General features: G+C 45.6%; 1 protein-coding gene across 1 annotated transcript in view; it reads left to right on the forward strand.

Moving 5' to 3' along the window:
- The window catches only part of LOC138488296 (multidrug and toxin extrusion protein 1-like), a 419,915-nt gene that overhangs the window by 357,872 nt on the left and 35,337 nt on the right, over positions 1 to 26,706 (forward strand). The window contains exons 14-15 of the mRNA XM_069615179.1: positions 4,626 to 4,758; positions 25,399 to 25,493. Of these exons, the coding sequence (XP_069471280.1) occupies positions 4,626 to 4,758; positions 25,399 to 25,493 (228 nt within the window). The remainder of the gene's footprint in view (positions 1 to 4,625; positions 4,759 to 25,398; positions 25,494 to 26,706) is intronic.

Here is a 26,706-nt window from a genome sequence, read left to right on the forward strand (position 1 = left end):
CTGCCGTAGGTTTGTTGGGCTATAGTCTAAATAGTAGCATTTCTCAGCTTGGGTGAGTTTGAAATAAAGGTCATCTAGGTGTTTGTTCCTATGTTTCTTGTTCCTACTGGAGAGGACCATAATGTGACCTCTTAAAGCTGCTTTGAATGCATCCCAGTTGTTAACAACAGAGGTATCACAGTCTTGATTATTAATGAAATATTGTTGGATGAATGATTGAACGGATTGATTAAACTGTGGATCATGTAAAAGGAAATTATTAAGTTTCCATCTAGTAGCAGTTTTGTCCGGGAGCGTTTTGTAGTGCATGGACTCGCGGGAAGCACCGTCCTCCCAAAGCAGTAAAGACATGCCTTGCAGGATTATGACATGGACTGTATCATCTGCAGTACCTGCAGGGTCTGCAGCCCAGGGCCTTGGATGCATTAGGCATTATTCAGTTACAAAAAGTAGTTAGTGCAGTTCCTGAAGCAGCATACTCAGTGCTGGAGAAAAGGAAATGAGGTCATGGGATCACGGATGACTCCTTATATACTGCCCATGACGTCACATGCAACATCATGGGTGGCCAGTACCACTGTTGCTAGAGCCGCTTTGGCACCACTTGGTAGCTGAAAATGTTTTTTAAGACAGCTGTCGCTGGGAAGATATATCTAGGAAGAGGAATCTGTGGCAGGAAGGAATTCACCGGACACGCACATTACTCTGCAAGGAATTCGAGGTGTGAGTCAAATGTATTTGCATATAAAAAGCAATACGAATGAGGCAAGGATTGGTTTGTAACAGTTTACAAATGGGCTTTCTCAGGGGGTTCATTCTGCACAATTCATCAAGGCCTTTCATATAAGCTCATTCTTGGCCCGTTCACCTCCACTAATGACCTGCACCCCTCTTTGTCTGCTTTCTTCTTCAATGTTGCTCTCACTTTTGTCTATTCAACTAAAACCTTAGGGGCCCACTTCAGTGGGTACCTCAGCATGTCCAGAGAAATAGGAGCTGTTGCATAAAGATCCTTGTTTCTGCTGCACTCATTTTGGAACTGCATTTCCTTAATTCCAAACATCACTGCCTCATACTCTTGTCTCCAGATTACCAAGTCACCAGCCTGTAAAGGAATCACAGGGCCGCAGCCAGACTCTCAGCCTACCTCAACAAGTAGAGAGTCTGCATTCAGCTTCTAAAGAATATTCCCTGGCTTCATCTTTCTTTTTTTTTTTAAACATCTTTTTATTAGCATGTCAACAAATACATTTCGTAACAGTATAATACAGAGGTGATTAGCAAAACCAAAACGAACAATTCAAAAACATTTTGTCAATTGCATATCAATGAATAAACATCACAATCATATCTCCCTCCTAGACATACTAGGAAACCTTTAATGTATGCAAGCAGTAAAAGAGCAAATTACAAAAGATAAAAACACAACTAATTTTAGGACACAGACACAAATACAAACATCTCTCAGACAACACCAAACCAAACCACCCAAAAAGAAGGACAGAGAAGAAGTATAAGAAGAGGTAGAAAGAGAAGAAAGAGAGAGGGAAGCAGAGAGAAAAAAAGGAGAAAGTAGCCCACTCCTTATTATTATCAACAACATACATATTCAGTCATATAAGGCATTGAATGGTCTCCAAAATTGGGTCTACTCCTCTTCCTTAACTTTTAACTTGAATGAGAGTTTTTCATACTTCGATACAGTTTGCAAATTAACTAACTAGTCCTCCACTGAAGGCTTCTTCCTAGTTTTCCAAACCCAGAGGATCAATCTCATTGCCATTAACATAGCCTTATTTTTCCAATTATTGTATTGGCTTCAACTTTCTTAAACCTCTGCCTCATCTACAAATTATAATTATTTTTTTATGCACAGACGCAGGATTCGAACCAGTGTTGCTGTGCAGCGTTGCCACTGAGCTATACCACCTGTGTACTAAATGTGAAACAGGAACAACTCTTTAGTAACTGGTATGAGAATGATTATATATATATCTAGAAAGTGGATCTATGGGATTTTAATTAATTTCATTACCGAACCCAAAACAACGAAAAAAATACTGAATACTTGTATTTCTTTTTATTGCCCCCAAACCTCCTGTTTTTCTATAAGCCTAAGCCCACCACAACCCCATCCCCACCCGATTTACCCTCTTAACCCATCCCCCCCACATACATTTATACCAAATGTCAGTATTTATTTCATTGAAATGTATTCGGTAAAATCACAGGATACCCTAGACCGTCACTGTGCTGAAAGGATACACAGCTCCACATATGTCAGTCATGGGGACCAGCACTTCTCCATTCACTTCCCTGTGCTCTGGAACAAAGTCCCTCAGTATAACAGTACTATTTGCACTACCTCTCCAGCCAAGCCCTGAAAGCCTTCCTCGTTTCTTGGCCCTCCCTTTCTGGAATCCTCGGTCTCCCTCACTGAGTAGTTTGCAATGGAGCATACATGTTTTTCTCCTCAAGATGTTTGCATGCGGAAAACGTGGTGCAAAGTGTGCTCGCTAAATGCTTAGCACCGGTGCAAAAGTGAGATCATTTAGCCCCAGTTTCAATGCTATCACCTTTATTCATCAGATGAGTAGAGATGATTAAGTCGGCACTATGAGAATTTCTGGCCATGCACTGACCGGGAAGCATGCATTGAGCATGCACTGAGCATGCACTGACCAGGAACATGCTTCATGTGATTCGAAAAGGCTGGTTACAAGCACTGTCATTGCATCCATGGGAAATCATAAGTAACGCTGTAAGAAAAGGTTTATACTGTCAGTGGTACAAATTAGACAAAACAAATAACCATGGCCTCTTTACGCCGGCCGGTGCAATAGCATTATTGGGCTAGGGAGGGGTAATTATCGTGGTAGAATGCCCGCCCGGCTGCCAAGTTCTCTCATGTCATAAGTTGTTGAAGGGTCATTTTCCCATATGATGATGACCCCTTCGAGGTTTCCTTGGGTCTATGAGGATAGGAGGCTATTAGCACATGGGTGTCAATAGCAATATCGGTTTTGGAGTTCTGGTGGTAAGTACAAACTTTAGTTTAAACGTAAGTAAACTAGATGTATAAAATAATTAAATGTGGATTTATTTCAATAACAAGGCTGTCTTTATAAGGTCAACATTTCAATTGTTAGCTTGATTGACTGAAACCGTTTTAACATGAACATGCACTGTTTGTAATGTTAAAGTAGACAGCTTCTTTTTAGGCTTCTTTTTAGGGCAGTGAAAGCATTTTACGAGTATACGTCGTGGGAAAAAAAAGTGGCAGTAACGGAAATTACCCCACTTTTCCCACTCCGCCATGCTACGAGTATGACGATAAAGTGTGGGGGATTTACCTCCACCATCATGCTGTAGGTACATTCTCCCACTTTCTGCTGAAAAATGAGCAACATTGGTGGAATTAAGGCGGCAGTAATTCTGCCGGCGGTAATTCCACCGAAATCCCCAATGGAGTCCTATGGATTCCAAATTAATGGGGACAAACACTGCCACCACCACTTGTAATCGAGCGGTAATACCATTGGGCGGTATTCCGGCAGATTTACCACCAGACTAATGCCCAACTCGTAATGTGTCCCATGTATTTTGCTTTAAATTGAATGTTGCTTGTCACATTGAAGGTGCAGTGAAAAAAGATACTTGCATTGAGCATTGAGAGAGTGGCCCTCATTAGGACTCCGGCGGAAAACCATGGTGCTGTTAGCACCATGGTCGATGCTGGAGTCTGCCATGGCGGAATGGGGAATTACCACCCCATTCCAAGGTTGGCGGGGCGGTAATTCCCCATGACACCATGGCCCTTCCCCATTCCCATTTTTGCCCCATAGGGCATAATGGGAATGGGGAAGGCGGTAAGTACAGGACGGCAGATTGCGGTACCGTACTTACCTTGAGAGTCCCTTTGCGGGCCCCTACTTTAACGTCTGGTCTAGACCAGCCGTTAAGGTCGGGTCCCGCAAAGGGACCTCGTAATCAGGCGTTAAGGGTTTAACAGCGCCGACACCTTCTACGGCGCCGTTAACCCCTTAACGCCAGGGTCCTAATGAGGCCCAGTGTCTTTTTGAAAGAAATCTTACTGGGAAATTGCACTGCTGTTTTTCCAATGCACAGAAATGCTTTCTGTTGTTTCCCTGTTTGCTTCTGAAATTAGAATGATTGAAATGTAGTCAATCCCAGCAGTTGACTACGTTCTGCACATTCTGACTGGCTAAGGGGAGGTCATTAATGAGTCCCATATGCTAACATGCATTAAACATGCACCCTTTTCAATTATCATTGGGAATGCTACCCATAGTCTTTGCTCCATTATTGTGCCCATTATTTTGTCATCATGAATTTGCCGCAATGTTGCCCATGTTATTGGCTGGTGCGTTGCCCATACTGTTGCACTAGTGAACTGTTTTTATTTTTGCCTCTGTGCATTGTCCATATTAGTGACCTCTTGAATTGCACAATAAAGGTCCCGGCTGCTTCTAGGTGCACGAGTCTGTGGAAGCTGCCGTGCTCTTATGCATTCAGGCTGACAGTAGCTGAAGAAGCAATGTAAAAGTGTATTATTGCTAGTGTTAGAAAAATGACACACTGTTTCTTTTGTGTTTTTGGTGCAGTGTGCCTGCAACGGAATACTAAGAGGAACAGGAAAGCAGCTGATGGGTGCGGTGGTCTTCGCGGTGGGATACTACGTTATTGGTCTCCCAATAGGAGTTGCCCTGATGTTCCCTGGCAAGCTGGGCGTTGTAGGTATGCATCATTAAGAAAAATATGACACACTATGCTCATAAACCTCATAGCTAAATGCCCTGGCCTATTCTTCACTACGTGTTATCACTTAACACATTGTAAAACATAAGCACAAAGCACATCCAGGCTTCGCATCCCATCAAGTCACCACGCATGCATTGTCCAAAATAGGCCCAAGACCAGAGACAAACTTCACAACTAGTGCTGGGCGGCATTTCTGCCGGCGAAGCAGGGGAGTTGCTAGGTCTGGAAAAGATCAGGGGCTAAGCTAATCAGGGGCTAAGCTAATGTCGGGACTGGTAGGACTGGGGGCTAGCTAAAATTTTGATTGTAGCGCCTGAGCTTCTATCCATATAGCCCCCTTAGCCCCCCCTTGCAACGCCTCTGCCGCAAAGCGAAATGTGCGAAATTCGCACTGGAATCCGCTTCCGCCCATTCTGCGAAATCAGGATTACGGTTCCTCCGTCATTGAAATTTTGCCCGATTTTATGCGGTTTCGGGCAGAGCGGGATGTTTCGTTCCTATGTTGGTTTTGTTTAGCCAGACGAGGAAGTTTGCACAGGTCTTTTTCGAACTGTGCTAGTTTCACGCAGTGCCACAAGAAACTTTGCATGTTTTTTTATTCGATCCTTGATAGATTCTCACAGCGGCACGAGAAATTTTGTGCATGTCTTTTTCAATCCATTGCTAATTTTGCGAACCAACACGAGAAACTTCACCTTGTTTTTCCCGATCCATGCTAGTTTCGCACAGTGACACGAGAAACTTTGTGCAGGTCTTTTTTCAATCTGTGCTAGTTTTACGCTACGACACGATAAATGTGGTGCATTTGTTTTCTAACCGTGCTAGCTTCGCACTGCGACACAAGATACTTTTTATGTTTGTTTTTGATCCATGCTAGTTTCACACAGCGACACGAGACAATTCACATGGCTCTTTTTCAGATTCATGCTAGATTTGAACAGCAACATGAGAAACTTTGCGCAGCTCTATTTGATTCATGCTAGGTTCGCGCAGCGACACAAGAAAGTTTGCATGCCTTTCTTTGATTCATGCTAGGTTGACACAGCAACATGAGAAAATGTGCACAGCGCGATAAACTTTTTGCAGCTCTTTTCAATTTGCGGGCATGGTGGAATGGCTGATTGAGGCAAAACGGATCGAAATCTAAAAGATTTCGCTTTCATGGCTGGTGGAACAGATTGAATTTCACCCAACCCTACTCGCAACACAGAGCAAACAACGTCTCACTTACGCCCCGCCAAATATACTTCAAAGCTACTCAAATTTTGCAGAACAAATTAACAAACAACCCCCACTCCCTCTATTTGAAGAATAGGGAAACCCCTCTCTTGTTCCCACTTTGACAGCCTAAGAGGTCCATTGTACACATTCACCAAACCCACAGGACAACGGCCCCAGAGATGACCGGTGTGAAACAAGGAATGGTTCTAAAACAAATCAGGACCTTTTCTAACAACTTTAGAGTTTGGGAAGGCAACACTACACCTAGCTGCTATACTTTTATACTTGTGCTTAACATAGGGCGACAACATAGTTACACGTCACTATTGGCAATTGCGCAGGCATCACATTATGTAGCTAATTAAATGATTATATTTAACTAAATAAATTCTATTTTAACATAAACTAATAAGTCAAGCCTGTTGAAGAGCTATTTTAGATCTGTTTACTTGAGGAATCGGTTGAGTTTCAACGTCCATTTTACTTCCAAGCCACAGACAATATTTCCTCTGTTTGGATGTCAAAATTCTCTTTTCAAGAGACTTGTGGGTTACAGGACCCCTCACCCTTTGATCCCCCTGGAATGCCACTATATTCTGTTGGGCTATGGCTAAACAATGATGCTGCCATTTGCCTCACAGAATGAGATGCGGGCAGCACCCTCGACACATTTGCCTGGAGCAACATTGACCTCAAGTATGTCCTGCACAGAACTACCTTAGGTGGGTCTGAGGAGGAGCACACTTTCAGCCACACCTATCAGTTCAGTGAAGCTTATTCTATCCTCGAGATTCCATGGAATGCGCACCCCACAACACCATCTTCTTCAGGGGTAGCCATTTTCCCCCAGGCTGACCATGTTTCTTCCGCTCCTAATACACTCTGATACTCCGCTCTGGAGATCGCTGAGAGCATCCACCCTACACTCATGCACTTGCTTATCTCTGCCCCTCAGCAAATCGCTCCTCTGCCGCTCTGCAAACATCAGTGCATAGGGTTAAGCACAGGAACTAGGACAGCCAAACTGACCATGGGCACAACCTAGTGAGGCTCCAACTACTGTGAACACATTCACGCAACGGCAGTGTCACAACATACGGGTCTTCAACTTCTGTCAGTTCCTCTGTGATACTCTCACTGCAACAAAAAGAGCCACAGCCTCAATAACATTTGGAAGTCATCCATCCCTGATGTATTACAGCTCACACTGCAGCCTCACTTCAACCTTAAAGTTTGCAAACAGGCTCTGGGCTTACAAGTAGGTTGTCAACAGATTACAAAACAGAGCCAACAAAGTCTAAATAGCTCAGCACAGCTCTTGCAATTAGCACATACATGATGGTTACCTTTGGGGTGTGATAGTGTCTCATCTCCTTTTCTGCTCCTCCAATTGCAGAACACTTAGGAATTGTTTCAGGAACTCATCGCTGATGTTATAACCAATTAGTACCCTGCAAAGTCAGAGGGTTGGGGTGGGCGGGCGGGGGAGATTGTGGCAGCCTCCCAGCCATTGAGAAGGCTCAGAATGAGGTCTTGGTAAAGAACCTGCTCTGAGTCTCCTCAGAGCAGGAGGCCGCCCTCTTCCTTCACTGGGCATCAGGTAAGTGCGCTACCTGCGTCAACATTCTCTGACCCCCCACCCCTCTTTTCAACCAATTTAAGCCCCCCACCCCCTCGCCACTTACCTTGCACTGTGTTGTTGTCCCTCACTGGCAGTAGTGTTCCCAGCGCATCTCCGGCTCCCGAATGGCTGCCATGGAAAGAGAGACAGGACTATGAGTAGTTCCCTTTTCACCGATCCATGACGGCCATCTTTTTTTGCAGTTTTACCAAGAGCTGAGAAACAGCACACATGCCTTTTCGCAGCTTCTGATAAAAACACTATTAGTACCCCGGTACAACGTGCCAGGGTACAAAAAGCAATATAACCATCGGGTTATATTGCTTAAGTATGGTCCTGACATCTTCCACACAGGATCCGGGTTTACAAAGCAAGTTACCCTTTCTTTATTTACATGTTGAGGATCCCATTACTCTTCTCATTAGTTCTTGGCATGGAGATAGTCAGATACTCACCAGCCATACCTACCACACTCAGTTTCAGGCTCCTCACCTGTGATACACAAAGCACTCTTTCATTACATTCAACCAACATTCCCCTCGCTGGCCATTCATCCCAGCATGCACTCAACATTCTACTTTTAGGCAGCATGACAAGATGTAAAAGACTTCCTCCATCCTGGTGTTGTAGTCCTTGTTTTCTTCATGCCTTTAGTGCACAATTATAATTATAATAATGACTATTCATATAGGCCATCCCACAAACTGAATTGTCTGTAGGTGATTGAATATTATGTAATATGATTTCCTCCAAATTGATATTATTTCCTTTGTCGACCTTAGAGGGCTGAAAGGATGATTTTACCCTGACACAATCCAAACCTCTGACCTGGGTGGGTGTTCAGTTCCCTGTAATATACTTATGGTTAAATAAAATACACTGTACGGATACAACAAACAGAACGCACAACATTTTGGCTGTGGCCCATCTTTTGCTCACTTCAGTACAAATCAGAAACAACACACATAATCACTTTGGCTCTGGACCTTGCTTAACAGTAAGGGAAGGCAAGTGGATTTATATAGCGCCCTACGGCTAGTAAATTTGGCCTCACTGTGGGTGGCTCTATAAAGGAAAGAGGTTGTGGGGGGTGTTAGTGGAGTAGCAGGGAAGGCAGCTGTCTGTTGATGACTGCAGTTTGGAAGCCCACATTGCCTGTGTGCTGGTATGGGTTGTAGTGTGTTCACAGGGGTGGGATACACTGGCGTGATTTAGCCATAAGGGTAGTCCGTGGCTTAAGGTTGTATTAACGGGTGCAATGGAGTGGGGGTATTGAGAGCGAAAGGATAGAATAGGAGGCTGTGTTTGGTAGGTTAGACTTTGTGGGTTGTCTGATGGGGAATGGAAGTAGTGTGAAGATGTGAGATTTAGCAGTGAGAAATTTGTACGGGGAGTAGGGTAATAAGGGGGAGTGGGTCATAGGCTGGAAACACAGCCTCATCTCCTATGTGGGGTGTTTATCGTTTGCTGATCTATGCCTATAGTCTCTGTATGAACTGTGACATAGTGCGCCGTGTGTTAGATGTGTTGATCTGTAATTTGTTGCGGTTTCCCAAATTTGGTCAATTGAAAATCCAGGTCTTGAGTTGTTTCCTGAAGGTCAGATGGTTTGCTTCCATGCTTAGGGAGGCAGTACCATAGCTGTATGGCCAATAGGGAGTTTGGGGAGCCTCCTTGTGTCTTCCTGTTGTAATTAAGAACAAGGCTAGACTGGCACTGCTAGAACATAGTGTTCTCAATAACATGCAGTGCTGGAGTTTCATTGCGAAGGAAGCAGGGCGTTCTCCATGGTAGGAGCAGTGGGCGATACCGAGTGTTTTGAAAGGAATGATTTTCTAGCCAGGATCCCATTGAAGCATGCGCAGTGCAGGGTTGATGTGACTGAGCTTTTCCATCCAGTGGAGTAATCTGTCCACCATGGTTTGTACTCTTTGAAGTTTATCCATGAGCTATTTTGCTAGACCGAGAAATAGGATGTTTGTGTAATCCAGCCTCGTTAGAATTAGTGAGATCACAGCCCTGGTCCTGTAGGCAAAGGTTAATTATGGTAACGTGTTGTACAGTGTGTAGTTGCAAAAATAGCTTCTGACAATTGCTCTCGCCTGCTCTTTAAGCAACAGGCTAATGTCCATTGTGGATCCGAGTTATCGTCGCGTGTTGGATTGGGGTGGGCAATGGCCCATCTCATCAGGTGAAGGGATTGAGATTGTGTTAGAAAGATTTGCACTGCAAAGTAGTGTTTGGGAGGGGTTTAGCTTTCTGCTTAATGCATGCGCGTTGTGCACGCAGGAAACATTTTGTGGGTGTGTACTGCTTGCAGCTTTCAGGTATGACACATATGATATGATATGATTGTTGCATGTCACCCCTCCTGGGAGCACGGTAACGCGCCTGTGCACAAGTGTTTCTCGGCGCGTCAAGCCAAGGAGCGGGAATCAAGGGAGGACAAAATAACGATGTTACTAGTCATTGGGCCTCATTCCGAGATTGGAGGTAGCCATGGCGCCTCCAATAACGGTACCGAGTCCGCCCTCATTCAATGGCAACTTACCGGTCTAGTCGGACATTTAAGGGACCAGTAAGTTCTCATTGAAAATACCATTCCCCATTCCCATTTGAGCCCCCATAGGGCCCAATGAGAATGGGGAAGGTGCAAATAACGATACCGCAATTTGCGGTACCGTTATTTGCTCCCTGGACCCTTTCCGGCTCCCGCTAAGGCTGCCTGGTAAAACCAGGCGGCCTTAGCGGGACCTGCAAAGGGGCCTCGGAATAGGGTGCAAAGGGATTACCATCACCGGTGTCCTTACTGGTGCCCGGTATCCCTTTGCGCCCACCTCGGAATGAGGCCCATTGTGTCATTCAGACCGCGCAAGTACGGGGATATGACTGTCAGACTCCAGTTACAGACTTCCTTTGATGCAGGCTGTGTTTCAAGCATTTCAATTGGAGAGTCTGAACATAAAGTGAATGCGCAGTAGGCAAGGGCATGAAATGGGAGTACACACCAGATTCTTAAAGTGCTTGTCAAAATGAGAACTACAGCTTACAGATATTTTCTATACACTTTACAGTGGATCAATGTATTTGGACCTAGGTTTGTCCAGCAACACCTCTCTCTGTGATTTCTCCAACTGGCAACCCCCTCCTACTGAATCCCACCAACTGAACACCCCCGCCCCCACAGCTTCTTCTACTAAATCCACTTGCCCCAATCGGCTCATTGTCACCTATGTGCCTCCAATCTCCTTTTAATTTATTATTATTATTATCATTTATTAATAATGCTCCCACATGCCCCAACCTGTTCCACATTGTCTGCTCCATAATGTGTGGGGGCTTTCACCATAAGCATCCCCTCTCCACCCATACAACTAACTCATATCCCCTCTCTATTCTTGCCCCAGTGGGCCATATGCACCTTTGCCCATGGCCATACCCCCATCTACAACTCCAACCACTCCATATGCTTTGATGTCCCTCAATGAGGGGGCTCCATCCCCCATTCTCAGGCTCCTTCATCCAGCCCACCGCATCCCTAGCATCTGCACTCCACAGCCCACCCCCCGATGCTCACCTTACTTTTACTCCCTCCCGATTCCCTTCCTCCTTGCCACCTCTACTTCCTGACTTTGCATGGTGAGCACTGGTCATAGAAAGCGGACTATACTTTCTACGTCTCTGTGTTCAACCTGCAGTAAAGTCAGCAAACCGTTTCTCTGGTGAGAGACGTCCAGCTCTGAAGGGTTCAGTGACTGCATCTTTGAGCAAGGTAAGTAACTCAGTGGGCCTCATTACGACCCGGGCGGTAAGGGATTACCGATACCAGTAAGTGCACTGGTGCTGGTAATCCCTTACCGCCCAATTACGAGGTCCCTTTGCGGGTCCCTACCATAACGGCTGGTTTTACTAGCCGTTAAGGAAGGGACCTGCAAAGGGACCTTGGAGGTAATTACGGTACCGCAATTTGCGGTGCCGTAATTACCACCGTCCCCATTCCCATTGAGCCCCATGGGGGCAAGAATGGGAATGGGGAAGGGCCAATGGTGAATGGGGAAATACCGCCCCATCAACTTTGGAATGGGGCGGTAATTCCGCCATTCACCATGGTGGAATCCGGCGTCAATCATGGTGCTAATAGCGCCATGGTTAACGCCTGGGTCGTAATGAGGCCCAGTGTATATACCAGGATGCTGTGGTTCAACACGCCATTGCACAGGCTACATGAATAAGGGTGTGTGATGCGGGGTGAGACTATGCAATGGGCTTTCCGGTCATTGCTGGAAGTTCTTAATTAACTTTTTCATTGCTGGGAGGGAGATGTGGAACTCCAATGCAGTGGATGGAAGTCCCAGTCTTTAGGTGCCAAGAGGGCAAAAGACCAGAATCAAGATGCTGCAGATGGCCCTTTGAGGTGACAAGGATGTGCTTGGTAATCGAGCGTGAGGAATGTTTTCATGTGTGGTGTGAAATAGATTGGGTGAGATGGGGGAATATTCTCGCCATGAATTGCTTTGAGGACCAATGTGAGGCATTTGTAAAAGTTAATTTTTGGGGAGAGAACAATGTGACAGGATGCCAAAAGAAGGATGTGGTGGCAGTGATTTGAAGAAAAGGATAAGTGGGGGTGTCACATTTAGGAACTGCCTTGGGTAGGAAGCAGGATCAGTCACAATGAATGGTGGGGAGGATAGTGCCAGTGTATAATATGATCAACAAAGGCCACAATCTTGGTGTTGGTTGAATGAAATGAGTGGTGCGGTGGATCCTGCACATGTGGAAGGGTTGGAAGATGTATTCCTTCACATCTTCCAACTCTTCAACATGCGCAGGATTCACCCCAACACTCATTTCACTCAGCTAAGACCACAGCTGGTGGTAATGATGGAGGATAGACATGCACAGCTAGCAAAGTGAAGCTCCAGGTGCCTGGATCTGTGGGATCTAATGATGAGGAAAGGCGGAAGGAGATGTGGGATGAGCGTGATATGAGAAGGCGGTGGATTATAACAAGGTAAATTCAGTTTTCACTGAATTAACCATGAGATGCTGAGGGGTCATCCATTGATGGTCATAGTGAGGGACGCCATTTTATCTGCCTAAAAGAAGTCATGAAGGAATGCATGTTTAGTGAGGCTTCTCCAAGGTCAGTCATGGACAGGTCTTCAGTTATGGGTAAGAGTTACCACTGACACTCATCCACTGACACATCTACTCCTCAGATAATCTGTGTACCAGCCATTTGTACTCCCTAAGACTACGCATATAACACCACCAAACAAATAGGAAGTAAAAATACTCCCATACTTAAAATATAAAATAATGGCTTTACTATTACTATTTTTACTGGCTAAGCTGAAGAGGAACTTTAAGGCAACGATTCATCTTTTAATGTTCATGAATTACCAAGTGCAGAGAAGTATGGATTGTAAAAAGATATCAGCTTTAAAGTTAAAATATATGTTCCTTCACCTCAAAAATCCCCTTATGCAAAAAAAATTCTTGTAAGTAGCTTCTATGAACTTGTGAGAAACTTGTGTGTTTTTGAGAACAATAATAAGAACTTTATAAGAACTTATATGACACCCAAATACTAATTGAATTCTGACAAAATATTATAGGTTTGAAGTGCGATTTATGTAAGATCTTATAAGATTCTGATAGGAAGAAAATCTATAAAACAGTTTTGCCTGCACACGTGGGAATAGGAATAACATGTTTAGATCCTAAAAAATAACATCACTGCCAGTTACAAAAAATAGGGTGTAAAACACTCCCACTTCAAACTCTTACAGGGAGCCATACTTTGTTAGTAGTGCAGCCTTTAGGTGAGGTACTCGTTGGGTTAGAAACCCCTTGGAATGGTGCCTCTTGTCTCTGTCATTGGGTTGTCAGCCTCAGGGTCCCTCCATGCATTCCCTCTTCCGGGTCTCAAGGGCACTGTCCTGTCTGCTGTTCCCACCTTGGCTGATATGTTGTCTCTGGTTGGCTATCTGTGTCTCTTTCTTTATTGTCCAGCCCTCTGAGGTGGGGCCCTCCTTTTTAATATTACCTCATACGTCCTCAATTTAAACTCTTAAGAGCTAATTAAGGTTTCGTCCTGCCTTTCGCCGGAATGTTCCTTCCCACTTGTCCTTCTGTAGAGATATTGCTTTCCATGGAGGGTGAGATGGATAAAAGCTCATTTTCTAGCACAAAATATTAGAACCTGTAAAGAAGCAATGGTTTTAGTTGTTAATTGTACTGTAACACAGTTTCTTTTTGATTTTATTAAATATCTGGATCAGGCCTTACAGGTGAGGATATTTAAAGTAAATCCAAGTAGAAGATTACAAAGAAAGTATGATTTACATTTTAACTATATGGAATATGTGGATGTTGGTTTGGGATTGGGTTAGGTTTCTCCTTGTATCTATTGGAGCTGTTTTAAACGTGTAGTATGTTGATTGTTGTTAATGGACAAATCTGAAACTTTGAGATACTTTCCATGGACGAAATGGCAATGTTGTCACATCCAAAAGCTCCATCTTGTACTAGCCTACCATCACTCCTCACATGCAAGAAACGTATAGAACTTAGAGCTGACATATATTTTATTTTCTGTTAGGCAATAACTAAATGGAGTTTACTGTCGGTGTGAGGACCATTCTTCTTGAACTAATTCACCCCCGCGATAAGAGTCAGGTAGTAATCGATCTTTCTAGAAGACATTTTAGGTCCTCCGGTGTCCTGTCCATGTTCCACATTTTGAGTCCAGCCATACATTCTTCCAGCCACACCTGAGGTATTTGAGTATCTTCGGACACAAGGCAAAATTAATATCCTTGAGGAGACTTATACTGCAATTTCTGGAGGGGGCAGTTAAGACAGCCAGAATAAACTTGAGGCGCCTACAATTACCTCTAGCTCAGGGTGGTTTTGGACCCCAAGAATTTGAAAGATATCACCTGGTGGCTGGCTTGTGAAAGAAGGGTCAACTGTGGAGACCTAGGCTGCTGTGAGAGCAAATACCAAGGTCCTCCGGCCCTATTAACAACAGCATCACTGGCTTACCTGACAACATTATCTATTCCATTGGGGAGGCAGTGGTCCAGTACTGATGATTTTAACTTTGCATTCTGGGACTTATAGTCCTAAGTGCATAATGGGGAAATACAGGTCTGCAAGTCCTATGATACAGTGGGCCTCATTACACGGTAGGCGGTAAGGGATTACCGGCACCGGTAAGGGCACCGGTGCCGGTAATCCCTCACCGCCCTACTACGAGGTCCCTTAGCGGGTCCCTTCCTTAACACCTGCCTGGTTTTACCAGGTGTTAAGGACGGGACCTGCTAAGGGACTTCAGAGCTAATAACGGTACCACAATTTGCGGTACCGTTATTAGCTCTATCCCCATTCCCATTGAGCCCTATGGGGGCTCAAATGGGAATGGGGAATGATTCTCGGAATGGGGACTTACCGGGTCCTCCAAGGTCGGAATGACCCGGTAAGTCCCTATTCTGGGAACACGGACCCGGAATGCGGTAAGGGGGTAGCCATGGGGCTAATAGCGCCATGGTTACCGCTTACCGTGTAATGAGGCCCAGTGTTCCAACGAGGACTGGGCTACTGTTCCTCGAATGGAATGGATAATGTTTGAATGTATGCACAGTCAAGGATCTGCAAGCCTCTTGGGTTACCCAAAGCCTTGGTCTGGTACAACCGGCAACTAAGATAGACGGTGAGACAATGTTCAGACAAATCTAGTATCTAGCAGAGGTACATTTCATTGACGACTTATTTTTTATTTATTTTCTTGTGCATTTGTTACGTGCTTACACAACAAGTAAATTGTGTTTAAAAGTGCCCACCAATTGTGGGGCCACAAATTGTGTTTACAAGAGGTTGACCGTTGACTGACCTTTGCCGTCCTCAATGTGAGGTATAGCTTAGACGATTGCACCCTTGGGGGAGTATCACAAGCTTTGGACAGCATTAGCAGGGGTTCATTTGGACAAGAGCCAAGGATAGGCCTCACTGGAGAATAACCCGGAAATACTGTCAAAGAAACCACACAGACTTCCCACGTTGTTTGCAGCACTGAAGAGCAAACAAGAGGTGGACGTTGGTTTGCTGGTAGGCTGATCAGAGAACCTGGGCAGGGAGGTGACATATGGCAAATTGCTTTCGCGGTGCCTTAGGGTCAGAGAGGCGTCCATGAATGTAGGTGTAAGGGCATGCCAGGCTAACATCATTCACCATTCTGTGTGCTAAATGACATATTCCCCCCGTTTGCTGAAAATGAAAAGAACATATGCTTTGCTGTCCATGAAGAATACATCCAACATATATCAAAGGTTAACAATCCAGTTTATTTTCAACTGAATATCAAATGTCTGAGTTTTGTTTAAAGCTTTGTTTAATAAACTTAGTCGTAATTGGTATTTGCCAACTACTGATTTACCGTCTGACAAATTCAGGGTTGTTTAAAATAGCACTGGCGTAATTCCATGGGAAAACCATTGCTGGCGTTTTAGTTGGTCTTCCTGCTGCTAGCCCACCTTTGTTACCTCTCCCTCGGAAGTGGAGATAACATTTCCAAAGTGGCCCCACTTATTTCACCCCCCCACTCCCGCATTTTGTTATACTACACAGAGAGGAAGTACAGGTGCTTCCTTTCAATGCAGTAAAATATGTGTTCCTATGAGGCATGACAAGGGGGTGAGAAAGTGAAATAGGTTCATAGTGATAATTTCGACAACAAAAATGTCGAAAGTCAAAATTTCGAAAAAAAAATGTCGAAAAAAAAAATGTCGACTTTTTTTTTCAATGCATTTTTTTTCGAAATGGGGGGTTCCCCCCAACCCCCCTTTTTTAATTTTTTTTTTATTTTTCCCTTTTTTTTAACTCCCGAACCCCTAAAATAAATATATAATTTAAAAAAACGAAAGTCGACATTTTTTTTTTCGACATTTTTTTGTCGACATTTTTGTCTGTCGACATTTTTTTTTCGAAATTATGACTGCCCACCAGTGAAATAATGGTCATCCTCTAACCACCTTTTCCATGTAATGCATAAAAGGATCAGTACTAACAGCTTTCTGCTTAAAAAAGGTACAGTAGTCTTATGAGCCACCACTGTGCATTACCCATCTCCAGTATCACATTTATTGTGGAGAAGGGTAGCAAATAACATGTTCAAGAAAATTCTGTGTAAGGTTACCACTGGCAGAAGTGTTATTTTGGAATACATCTGGAAGTGTTCCAGAAATACCACTTCTGTCAATGCAATCCAACTCCTAATGACCGTCTAAGTCTTAAAAAGAAACATAGCCAGTTTTTTCATGTGCTGCAAATTTGCTTTAATATCACATTGCAACTGCTTCCCATAGCCTGTGGTCTAGAAAACTGCTTGATGGTAGGGTTATTCCGGAGCATAGACTAATGGGACACCTAGAATAATGTGATTTCTTTACCTCTGCCATTTTATCTATCAAATCAGTTCCACTCAAACTGGAACCAACTGAATATTAGGTGGTTTTCGAAGTCCCTCAAACTTTTAAACTTGATTGGCTCCCAGCAAAAAGTACCCGTACTCCGCACAGGTTCAGTAGAGAGACATAATAATACTCTCATCAATTGTTGATAATCAATGATCCTGAGGGTCGCTGTTCTGAGTCGCTTATCGCTTGATGTGCTTTGCACTCTGAGGTATGTAAGCCAGCCACATGCGCCCATTCTCAGTGCAATTTACTTCAGAGTATACTTGGAGGGGAGGGGAGAGTTGGCAGCAAAGTGGGACCTCACCCTGGTGTGGTGCAGTGCGTTTCGGTGCAAATATCTTGGAAATGGTGCATCCTAGGGCCTTGAAACGTGGATCTCAATGTCCTATTGGTACCTTTGAGTTTTGTTCCTCGCATCGAGACGTTTAAAATTAGCTCTGTCCGGTACTTCTGTGACCACATTGATGTTCTGCCGATTTGAGGGAACCGTCTCATGTGTGAAGGCGCTGAAATCTGGGGAAAGGGGTCGGGTGTCCAAACGTCATTTAGCCAATAATGTCTGGAGGGTCCTAACAGGTAACTATGCAACATTTGGTGCAGATTGGTGGATTGAGGATACAACACACCCTATTCTGCAATTGCTAAACGAATTGCTACAGAGATTTGTTAAGAGGGGTTGTTCGTGTTTATCAGCTGGATTTTGGAAAGCATGAGTTTGTGATCTTTAGAAAAACACAGCGCTTTACTGAACATTTCAGACAACTACCATTTCAAGCTGCGACTACTCAGTAGCAGGAATAAAATGTGAGCATTGGTCCCCTGAGGCAGCCATTGTTTTTTGGATGCATGCGGCGAAGTAACTACTAGCAGCACTGGTGCAATCTGTATTCAAAAGTGGAGATCCTTGCCATTGAAGAGTAGTAGTATACATTGTTGACACATTGTTAACGCGTCATTGATCTATGGATTCCTTTTCTAAGGAGTGAATCCATGAGGGATTATCGAAGGATCAAAAATGTTGTCAATGGGACAGATCCTTAAAAATTAGAGCAAATGAAAAAAATGCTAAATATGCACATTTCATTTGTGCTCATTGTAGAAATGTGGAGGTTTCTTAATTCTCAAACGTGACCTGCACATTTGAGGGGCTGTACAGTAACAAAAAGATGTGCTGGGCACCTCACTTGCATACATTAGTCAATCTGCGACGGGTTCCAATACCACTGAGTAACCAACTTCAAACAGAAATCAAAAGCAATGGGGCCCCCTAAAAGGTTCACTGTTACCATTGAATGTATTCATTGTCGAGATAACACAGCTGGTTACACACTGACTGCTGGCTTCTGTAGTTCACGGGTGCAACTCCTGTCAAGGCCAATTCTGCCTTTCATCCTTGTGAGGTTGTCAAATGAGTACCAATTTTGATTGGGTAATAATTGTTGTATTTAAAGATATTCTATGGCAAGTGTTGTGGTGGTATGTACATAACAGATTAATAGTGTTGTCTTATATTTTAAATGAGTCAACTGAATGGTTGGGTTTCAAGTCACCTCCCCAGGTTTCCCTGGGTCTGTGTTGGAACAAAGACAGAAATTGATGGGCACGATGTATGTAAGAGTGCTGATGTCCTTATATATTAACATGTAACCAGCCAAGTGGGGTCTACAAAATGGACATATAGTTGCGGGACAGTCTTTTTGGAAAATGCTCCAACAGTTTGTAGGATGCCTTATCAAGTTCTCAAGAGTTGGGGTTAGGGATGTAACAGTATAACGGTATACCGTTAAAGATACCGTGAACCACTTAATTGAATAATAATAACCGTCACATTGTTTATACCGGTATACCGTTTATACCGTTAAGTGTGCTTTTCAATCTGATTTGGAAAGGCTGCAGTAAGCAAGTGCTGCACAGTCTTGGCCTTGCACTGTTGGATGTGCCATCTGCCAAGTAGTTACAGTTGGAGCAGTTTTTAATGCCATTCCATAAATCACACGTGCCTGACATAAAATCAATATGTTAGCAATAGGAAGAATAAATACAGTGCTAAGAAGGAAAAGGGTTTACTTTTGGATGGCGGCTTTGGGGTTTATATATTTATAATGGATAATGTTTGCTAAACATATGACAATGGGGGATTTCCCTGGTTCTATCATTGAATTTACATATAATAAGTTACACTGTAAAATGTACTCATCTCTGTGGGTATTCCCTGCTGCCATACCAAAGGGTAACATGTCCGTGATTACTGAACACCTTTTGGCCCGCAAGTAAACTAAAGGCTGTAATGTAAAGAGAGAGTGTGTGTGTGTGTGTGCGCGTGTGGGTGTGTATGCGCACAAGCGTATACTACCATCAGCCTCCATTGAGCTGTGGCATGCAGGTTATCAAGATGGCAACATGTTCATCTTCACCAGTAGCCAGTGGGGGAGCTAAAAGCCTAAATGACCACTTAAGAAAAGCTATTCAGTTTGCTTTGCTAGTCGCAGCAGGGCTCCCCCCGCCCCCGCTCCTCCTCTCCACACGTGTGTTTGGTGGAAGCAAGGGGTGGCATTTCAGTGGAAAGTATGTTGAAAAGCCCAATTCTGGCCCTGGGTGCCTGATTTTGTTTGGGATGATAAATCTGACAATTTATGACCTTTTAGAAAATATTTGTTAAGATTAGTTAACATCACCTGCTATACCGCGATAACCATGATATACCGTCATTTGGCAAGAAAGTTATCATACCGTCATAAAACTAATACCGTGATACCCCTAGTTGGGGTACACCCTGTCCTTAACAGCCTCTAAGGTACTGTCACTGAGTTTCCTCCTGTTGGTGGAGGTATATGATCAACTCCATTTCTCCTTATAACTACTGTAGATGTTGCGGGGCCTTGGCAATGAGATGTCGATACAACTGGAGCTTCTCTTTGCCTTTAAGACAGAGCAACCTAGGCTTGACTTACCCAGTTTTCACAGGCGAGGTTAAGAGAGTCTTATCACTTCCCTCTTTTAGGGTCCTGATTTCTTCGCTCTCCACAACAGCTGTACACATCTCTTCTGGTCCTGCTCTTCAATGCCCCACCACTTGCTCTTTCCTCCTCCAACCGTGGGTTTAACTCCTTCAGATTAGGGTCTCAAGTTCTCTCACCCCTGCCTTGGCCCGAAAATGCCCTTTGGTCCCCTGCAGTCGTGCTAGCTACTATCATGCAAGCTTCTGGCACTTTCCCCTGGCTCTTCACTCCCACCTCAAGCTTCTGATGCTATGCCCCAACCTCCACCTTATGTTCTAAACCAACCTCCGCCTGATGTTCTAAACCAACCTTCACCTGATGTTCTAAAGCAACCTCCGCCTGATGTTTCACTGCAACCAACTTTCTTTATTCTGATCCCAACTCCTGCTGATGTCTTCCCACGCCTTCCTTTCTCCTCACTCCCACCTCCAACTTCTGATACTCTGCTCCAACCTTCTCCTGTTGTTCTAAACCAACCTGTCTGATGTTCCACTCAACCTCCTTCTAATATTCTGAGCCCATCTCCTCCTGGTAACTTCTAACCTCTTGCTTCCTTCCAATAACCTCCTCTCTCAGATGGCTCTTCTCCCCCTCTCATCACAGCCTCCTTCTCCTTTCTCACCCTTTTCTCTTCATAATCTCTTTACAGCCTCCTTTTAAAGCCCCCAACTCACTCCAATCCTGTCACAACATCCGTCTCCAAACATCCAACCCACTTTGTGCTGAGCCATCCTTTTTTTCTCTATGGGCCCCTCCCCATGTTGACATCCAGGTTCTGGTGTTTGCAGCTATGCAGGATAATGATTGGGTCCCCTAGCAGGGAAACCACCCCTCGAGTGCAGGTCCTACAGGCCAATCTCCCTGATAAACCAAGACTCCAAGATCCTAACAGTGGCACTAGCTGGCCGGCTTAAGAGAGTGATATCCACACTGATCCACACAGATCAAACGACGTATGTACCGTAACGAAACACTGCATGGAATCTCTGGAGACTCCATTTTGTCATTGACAGGACGAATCAACGAATCAAGAAGAGGGGGATTGCGCCATGGCTTCACTGGATGCAATCAAGGCATTCGATTCAGTGAACTGGGATTGGCTCCTGGGAGTGCCCGCTCACTTTGGGATAGGGGTGGGGTTCCTAAGCTGGATAAAACTGTTATACAAAGACCCGAGGGCAAGGGTAAAGACGGGTAGGCAGATCTCGGGGGAGTGGAACATAGGACGGGGTACGAAGCAGGGGTGCAGGCTGTCCCCGGTGTTATATATTCTGGCCCTGGAAGCATTTGCAGCCTTCCTAAGAGCTGAATACAGGGACACTGGCATAGTGATAGACGGGGAAACACACCAGATTTCGATATACGCAGATGACCTGCTGCGTTATGTCCGAGATCCACGCACCCACCTGCTGGACCTGCTCGAGGCCCTGACAGCGTTTGGCAGACTATCGGGAATCACTGTTAACAGGGAAAAATCCTCGTTGTTCCCCCTGGCAGGCCTGCGAAAAATGACATCAGACCAGCTGCCACACCTGGGCCTCACATGGACCCCGATTACTTTTAGATACCTAGGGGTGAACATATACCATGATACCCCTGAGACACACATGGCCAACACACAGGCGGCCCTGGACAAAATTGGGAACACCATGCAGTTTTGGAAAACACTACCACTGGGGATGATGGGCTGAGCGGCCCTACTGAAGATGACGGCCTTACCCCGGCTCCTATACCACTTCACCAATATCCCCTACAACATACCTGGGTCCTTTTTCAGGAGACTACACACCATAGCAATAGACTTCTTGTGGGGGGGGAGGGAGGAACAGGGTAGTACTGAGTACACTACAAAGGGACTATGAGTGGGGGGGAATCAGGCTCCCGGACTTTGAGCAATACTATCTGGCAGCACAACTACAATTTGTGGTGCGATGGCTGGGAGTGGAAACCTCTATAGACGCGATACTTTTTCGACCAGTGCTCCAGCAATACTACTTAAGAGAACTTTTGTGGGTGAGCGCCGCCTGGGCAAAAACCCTCCCCAGCATGATCCTGCTGGCCCGAGCATTGTGGAAGAGAGCGTGGAAAGCACAGGGCACGAGGGACCCCTGCTCGAGGCAAATCCCCCTGGCGGGATTGGTGGACACCCGCATCGCAAGTTTGGCAACGTTCAGAACACAATGGGAAGACAAGGGTGTGGCCCAAATAGGGGATCTATGGCAAGAAGGGCAATGGGTAGACTTCCATTCCCTGGTGGAGGAACAAGAAGTACACAGGGGCCAATTCCTATTGTATTATAGCATGGTCCAAACAATCAGAAGGAGGTGGGAGACCCTACCAGAGGTGGAAGACACTGGAGGGTGTCATGCGCCTCCTCACCTGGCGCATTTGGCCACACAGACGAGTGTATTCCCGTTAGCACTTTCCCTTTCTTCCGGGTGCGGGTATGGGTCTAGTCTTTCTTTGTTTACTTCTGCTCTTAAGCCCCGCCTTTTCGGGCTGACACTGCGTTGCATCTCAGTGCTTTCCTCGTGAGTCTGACGCTGTGTTGCTTTCCTCTTACCTTCCTTTTTCTCCTTGCCTTCCGTTCCTTCTGTGGTTTCCCTTGTTTTCTCCCTCCGGCCCACCCTGGCGCCGCTTCCCGTCCTTTTCTCTGGTTCCTCTTTTCTCCCGGTTATCTACCGTTCACTTGGCCCTTGTTACCTGCTTGCGGTGACTTCGGCTGCTTTCTGTCTGGAACCTTTTTCCCTTTTGGCTTCCACCTTGGGTCTCCCCATTGGGTTTAGCCATTCCTCTGGACATTTGCAAGTTTCCACGATCAGCCTTCTCTCCTGGTTCATACTTACTTCTGCTGCTGCATTCTGGGAGTCATAGTCCTTCACCGCCAATCCACAGCGAATTCCTTACCTGCCGTCTTCAAGAGGTTTTTTTTGCTGGCTGGCTTTTTTTCCTCGTGTTGGACTTCGTCGGAAGGGGGCCCCTCCTGCTTGCCATCACAGAAAGGCAGCAGAGTGGCTTCCGACCGAGGGAGACCCTTTCTCTTCGATCGAAGGTCTAGGAGCAAGAAGAAGAAAGAAGAACAAAGACCGGACAACACCGTTACCTCAGGTGAGAAGGAGGAGGAGGAAGGGGATATTGATTCCTGTTGTGGCTCAGAGCATAGTACTGACTCAACTCCTGAGACCAGTTCCGAGCACTTTGAGAGAGGGACGCTGGACGCGTGGTACGACGTCTCGGAGGGGGGGGACACCGTGTCCAGGCTCTAAGAGCAAATGTTGGAAACCATCAACACAAGGGCACTGAACACACAAGCGAAATGGGAGAAGGAGCTCAAGCAACCCTTCAGGGATGAGGAATGGAACAGGGCCCTCCAGTACGCGAAGAAAGTTTCAAGGAACGCAAGGTTCAGGCAGGTACAAATATACATTGTACACCGCGCATATCTAACGCCTAAAAGAATGTCGGGCATGGGGGACAGACAAACCCGAAACTGCCCACGTTGCCAAGCAGAACTAGCGGACATGGTACATATGTTCTGGTCGTGCCCGAGAGTAATGAACTTCTGGAGCACGATTAGGGAAAGCGTGTCGAAAGCGGAAATTCACATGCATGCCTGGTCGCAGGCGTCTTACATATTGGGCTTGTTCCTGAGGGGAGACAAGCAGAGGACACATGTGGCAAAGATGAAAGACTTGATGACGATACTGGCGAAACGCTGCATTGCAATGGCGTGGAACGCAAGCGCAGGACCATCAATAGAGGGCTGGTGGGCGGACTTACAAAAGTGGGCAGTGGTAGAGACAGCAGTCTGCACAAGGGCCACGCAAAGGGGAGAAAGCAACAGTGTGGCCAGAATACTGGCGTGGAATGCTCTTGTACAAGACCTGCTCAGGGGTAAGGACGGAGATAGCACAAGTGACTCGAGCGACCCGGCAGGGGAGGAAAGTGGATCAGCCCGCGCCTGGGTGTGATATACAGGCCAGCACGAAGACAACACGATCGAGAGGGAGGAGGTCTAGCCGTGACCCGTGCAGAAGACGAATGATATAGACTTGAACTCGAAAGTGCCGGAGAAAATGTGTTGTGAGATGTTGTTCAATTTGTTTTTGTGTTTGTTTGGTGTATAAAGAAAATAAATAAAAAGCTTTAAAAAAAAACGATTGGGTCCCCAGGATTGGTCCAGTTTGATATCTGTAGTGACATCATGTGTACTTGAATTGCACATTGAATTTGACAGGTAGGAGGTGGACTGTGACTTTAAAAAGCTGGTACACCGACATTACCCAACCACAGCTGAACCGCGTCTATAGCAGGAACACTGTTGTGTGTCGGACGTTCTTCAGAGTGACCACCGTAGATTCTGGGGAAGCCACACCCTGCATTTGACCCACCCTGCCTCTGGGAGGGTGTACAATCAGTGTTGCAACATTGCAGTTTCCTTTACAATGACCATACATGGCCAGCAGTCCTAACACGCATGTGACTGTCTTCTAGCCAATGGCAGGGGCTATGTGAGGATGTCCAGTGTATCCTTTCCATACCACCCTCATGTCCAACATGCACTAGCTTGGGAAGGTCCCCCGCCCCATTGTTACCCCCACTAAACTAAGAGTAAGGCAGAGGACTTCGTCACACTATGAACTCACTTTCGACAGTCACATGTCCAAGGCCATCACAATTAGATCAATGCAATTGGGCTATTACAGAGAATGCAGAACCTGCAGATTGTCGACTTTTCTGCTTTGTTATTTATTTGAACTTTACCCACTCTGCCTTCATCAGATCCAGGGTCAATTTGCACCCTGCCAAATCAAAACCTACGGCACCATGTTGTCATTACTTTTGAGCTTTTCCCCATATTTGACCCTGGCATCACTGAGGAGGCATCACTCTTGATTAATTGGCTAAGGACCTAAATGAAAACAGCGTTTACAAACACGTAAGCTCCATGTCAATCTACATCTGCCCATGAGCACTGCAAGCCAATATACAGACATGGGAAGTGAGGCAAAGAGAAGGTTTTCTTCTGACCTTAGCCAATGCATGGTGTTGACTTGTCATAGGCTATCGGAGCCACTGTAATGAATCTTTGCTTTATTACTCTATGATCCTTAGATCCTGCTCTGCACAACTCATGCAAAGTGTTAAAACTAACACGAAGAGAATTCCTGGTCACAATATGTTTTGGTGTCTCTGTTGAACGTGTTCTTCCGGCAAAGCACCAATCCACATTGGTTGCAGTAGATGTGACCCTCCTTCTTTTAATCATTCACTTTTTCCTTTTCCCACCCAGGTCTGTGGAGCGGCATGGCTATCTGTGGCTCTTTTCTAGCTGTGTGCCTTGTAACATACATTTCCAGAATCAATTGGAAAGATGCTTCAGTGGAGGTAAGAATGTCTTTCTCTCTGTCACACTTGACAGGACTAATGCTCTTGATCTTGCAGAACAAACCACACTTTTCCCCTGTTTTCGAGTAAAAAGTAACGGGTTAAGGAATGTCATCAGAGTCATCATAGAAAATGGCTGGCATTCTGTATTTCTGAAAGTCAGTCATTTTATATAACAACTGGACAATGGACCTCATTACGATTGTGGCGGTAAGACAACAACAGCGCTGGTAGTGCTACCGGCGCCGTTGTTACCATGCGGCCACATTACGAGTCCTGCTCACAGGTGCCGCTCTGCATGCCTGTTCAGACCAGGAGCGCCGAGCAGCACCCGTGAGCAGAACTGGATGGTAGCAATGGTACCATTATGAACGGTACAGCTGCTACCATCCTCCCCATTCCCATTGAGCAATATAGCCGTTTATACCGGCATGGCTACCCCCAAACTCGGGGCCGGCTCCGGGTCCCGCGTAATTCCCGCGCAAGGGGAATTACCGGGCCCAACGAGGTCAGAATGGCCCGGTAATTCCCCTTTCGCAGGACCCGGAGCCGGCCCCGAGTTTGGGGGTAGCCATGCCGGTATAAACGCCCATAGGGCTCAATGGGAATGGGAATGGGGAGGATGGTAGCAGCGGTACCGTTCATAATGGTACCATTGCTACCATCCATCTCATTACGAGGCATCCAGTTCTGCCTCGTAATGAGGCACAATGCCTCTAAAAGACAAAACAAAATAAAAGACTATGGGCCTCATTACACGGAAGGTGGTAAGGGTTAACGGTCACCGGTAATGGTACCGGTGACCGTTAACCCTTACCGCCTTACTACGAGGTCCCTTTGCGGGTTGGTACTTTAACGCCTGCTTCTTAGCAGGCATTAAAAACCAACCCGCAAAGGGACCAGGGTGCTAAATGCGGTACCATAATTAGCACCTTCCCCATTCCCATTATGCCCTATGGGTCAAAAATGGGAATTGGGAAGGGCAATGGGGGAAGGGGGAATTACCGCCCCGCCAACCTTGGAATAGGGCGGTAATTCCCCTTTCCTCCAAGGCGGTGCCGGTATTTTACCGGCATGGACCAAGGTGCTATTAGCACCTATTAGCTTGGTCCACCGCCTACCGTGTAATGAGGCCCTAAAACATCCTATCGACAATGGACAAGGCAAGACACCATTTATTGTTGGTTTTTAAGCCGATAAACGAACAGCACAT

This window comes from Ambystoma mexicanum, chromosome 9, assembly GCF_040938575.1.
Source record: "Ambystoma mexicanum isolate Mex_15411 chromosome 9, UKY_AmexF1_1, whole genome shotgun sequence".
In the NCBI taxonomy this organism is placed as follows: domain Eukaryota; kingdom Metazoa; phylum Chordata; class Amphibia; order Caudata; family Ambystomatidae; genus Ambystoma; species Ambystoma mexicanum.